This window comes from Actinia tenebrosa, unplaced genomic scaffold, assembly GCF_029948245.1.
Source record: "Actinia tenebrosa isolate PJP-AT-01 unplaced genomic scaffold, QUT_ActTen_1.0 PGA_scaffold13__45_contigs__length_12533684, whole genome shotgun sequence".
Classification (NCBI taxonomy): Eukaryota; Metazoa; Cnidaria; class Anthozoa; order Actiniaria; family Actiniidae; genus Actinia; species Actinia tenebrosa.
The window spans coordinates 8884239-8887684 of record NW_028292573.1 but is presented as its reverse complement, the minus strand read 5'-3'; the positions used below and the strand labels follow the sequence as shown (position 1 = coordinate 8887684).

Here is a 3446-nt window from a genome sequence, read left to right as displayed (position 1 = left end):
AGAAATTACGAACTTCATAAATATTCATGAGTTCTTGGAAATGACGGTCACTGGGGCCTGGGACCTAGTCGGCTTCAGTTCCTTTCCAGGGGTTGCATGGTATATTAATAAGTATATATCTGAATAAAATATTTAATAATATATATATATATTATGTATGTATGTATATATATATATATATAAGCAGTACAATCTATTAAAAATGAATCAAGGGTTTCAGGATGTAAGCCACTGTCATTATATATCTTAAACTGCAAACGTCTACACAGTCAATCAACAAAAAAATAGTTATTTATTTAAGTCATATTTTCATGTTCTTTAAAACATGCAATGTAGTTAGTCTTTTAGTATTGAACTCAGTTAACAGAAAATTAAAGGTGATTTCTTTCTTCACAGAATTTCAAAACCAAATTCTGTATGGAATGAGCCTGATATTCTGGTGGGTATATCTTGAAGTAGCAGATTTTGTTAAAGTTATTCATCATAATTCCATAAAAGATGTTAATGTTCTTTGTCTAAAGATGATGATATCTTGCATCCAAGATTTACAATCTGGAATCCAAGATTTACAATCTGGAATCCAAGATGTACAATCTGGAATCCAAGATGTACAATCTGGAATCCAAGATGTACAATCTGGAATCCAAGATGTACAATCTGGAATCCAAGATATACAATCTGGAATCCAAGATGTACAATCAGGAATATAAGATGTGCAATCTGGAATCCAAGATGTGCAATCTGGAATCCAAGATGTACAATCAGGAATATAAGATGTGCAATCTGGAATCCAAGATGTACAATCTAGAATGCAAGGTTTCCAATCTGGAATCCAAGATGTGCAATCTGGAACTCAAGATGTACAATCTAGAATGCAAGATGTGCAATCTGGAATATAAGATGTACAATCTGGAATCCAAGATTTACAATCAGGAATATAAGATGTGCAATCTGGAATCCAAGATGTACAATCTGGAATCCAAGATGTACAATCTGGAATCCAAGATGTACAATCTCGAATCCCAGATGTACAATCTAGAATGCAAGATATACAATCTGGAATCCAAGATATACAATCTGGAATCCAAGATGTACAATCAGGAATATAAGATGTGCAATCTGAAATCCAAGATTTACAATCTGGAATCGAAGATATACAATCTGGAATCCAAGATATTCAATCAGGAATATAAGATGTGCAATCTGGAATCCAAGATGCACAATCTAGAATGCAAGATATACAATCTGGAATCCAAGATATACAATCTGGAATCCAAGATATACAATCAGGAATATAAGATGTGCAATCTGGAATCCAAGATATACAATCAGGAATATAAGATGTGCAATCTGGAATCCAAGATGTACAATCTGGAATCCAAGATGTACAATCTGAAATCCAAGATATACAATCTGGAATCCAAGATGTGCAATCTGGAATCCAAGATGTACAATCTGGAATCCAAGATGTACCGAATCTGGAATCCAAGATGTGGAAATTAGAATATGGAATTATTTTAGGTTTTCCAAACGAAAAAACGATTTTCTATAAAGATTGCACGAACTACAAAAAACATTGACGCAGTTCCAGCTATTTTTTAGTGTTTTTTGGCTTTTCCTTTGACTTTTTCTTTGACATCTTTGCCTTCAATGATTCCTTGTGCTTGTAACAACGTCTTTGCACACTCATTAATATGCTGGAATCTCTCAGGTCCAAGTCTAATATTCCCGTGCCAGCGAGTTACTATAACAATCACATTGCTGGCGTCTGATGCTTCTAGTAAATGCAACAGCCTCCCTCCTGCTGCAGACTCGCCATCATCATCACAGTCTTCTACATATACATTCTTTTCTGGATCAAAAATCCTGTAAGCCCAAATATTATAAGTTGCTTTTGCAATTTTGCGATCTTGCTTTAGTTTGGTCAACACTTGTTCGACTTGATGTTTGGATGTGATGACAGCTAAATGTGCTTGGAATGTGCTCTTGCGATCTGATATCATTCCACCATGGAATATTTCAGGGCAGGTGAATTCTACAGGTTCATCTGCGGCACCTTGCTCGTCGTCTTCATCCGATTCTGATTCATTGAAGTCTTCATTTTGAGGCACTAAAAACATACCGAAAGAGACGAAGTTACTGTTGACTGATTTCAAATTTACAACGTTCGTTTCATTAATGCATTAGCTTCAAAGCAAGATGGAAATCAAACTTCGAATAATAAACTGAATCTTTGAACCTCGATAGGAATGCATGGGTGATTTTGACTGTAATTCCCAGGGTTTTTCTAACTTACTTTCATCATCCTTCTCCTGTTCTGTGTCTGCTTTCCTTTCCACAAAATCCCTGAGTATTCCAACCCATGCATCTAGCATTCCTATTCCTTTACCATCATTCTCTTTCAACTTCTCGCCGAATCTTTTGTTCACCTCTTCTTCTTCAGCATCCGTCATCCATGTTGAGTAGAGCTCACAGACAGGAGGTCTCTCTGGGTACTTGTCGGGGAGAGAGAACCGAAGCGATGCTGAGTATTTTTGATCTCTACCTAACGGCCAGATTTCGTATTCTAGACCCGGTTCATCTACAGTTTCCTTACTAAATCGATTGAAATTTTCCCCATAGAATGTGGCAATGGATTCGATTTCCTTGCTATGTTTATTTATGTTGTCTTCCTCAGACATCTTGGAAAATCATCATGACTTAATCAATTGGTTTTTTTCTGGGAAAATGACTTCATCGTGTACTTCCAGGAAAAAGGAAAAACTAACTTCCGATCAAAAGGGAGGGACTGGAATCTAGTCAAACCCAGATCCTCCCCGCCAATTTATACATCATAGGAATATAGCAGTTATTTAACGTTATATCTTCATAAAAACTATTCAATATCTTTTTTTTTTTCGTTTTATTGTATTATATGTAGTTTTTCGAGTCTTGTTGTCTCGAACTACGTGTATCTCTGTCTCCCTTGGACTTACGTCGCTACAATATTTTCCCCTGGATTTTCGAACCCTCGTTATTGCCAACCTTTCCCCTGGGACTCCACGGTATATTACAGCAACGCATCCCCCCTAAACACACACATGCACTTCTTACAAAGATGGCACATTAATTTTTCTTAGTTTGAATTCCGTTAAGAAAGTTAGAGATCCCCCCTCCCTCCCTCCCGCTAAAAAAGTGTTCCTTAGCTCCCTCCGACCCCCCGACCCCCGACCCCCCCCCCCCCCCCCACCCAACTACCCGGTGAATACGCCTTTTGAAAACGCAGCTTTTTGAAAACGGCTACCTGTGGACGAGGGAAAACGATTCGAAAACGCTAAACATGGATGAGTATCTTTTGGAAAACGCAATAAAAAATTTCCGCTTTCAAAAATATTCGGATACGTGTTAAAGGAGCCTAAGGTATCCCTTTTTATAGGAGGGTATTGTAGTTTCAAAGCTCGTTCGTG

The 3446-nt window shown here is 37.4% G+C and overlaps 1 protein-coding gene across 1 annotated transcript; it reads right to left on the bottom strand.

The window, feature by feature from the left end:
* Nucleotides 1-273: 273 nt before the first annotated feature.
* On the bottom strand, nucleotides 274-2752 carry LOC116292325 (protein IMPACT-B). Its single transcript, XM_031699614.2, has 2 exons — nucleotides 2297-2752; nucleotides 274-2110 (listed from the first exon to the last, which is right to left on the bottom strand). The coding sequence occupies exons 1-2, from the start codon at nucleotides 2679-2681 to the stop codon at nucleotides 1599-1601; spliced, it is 897 nt and encodes a 298-aa protein (XP_031555474.2). The 5' UTR covers nucleotides 2682-2752; the 3' UTR covers nucleotides 274-1598.
* Nucleotides 2753-3446: the final 694 nt, after the last annotated feature.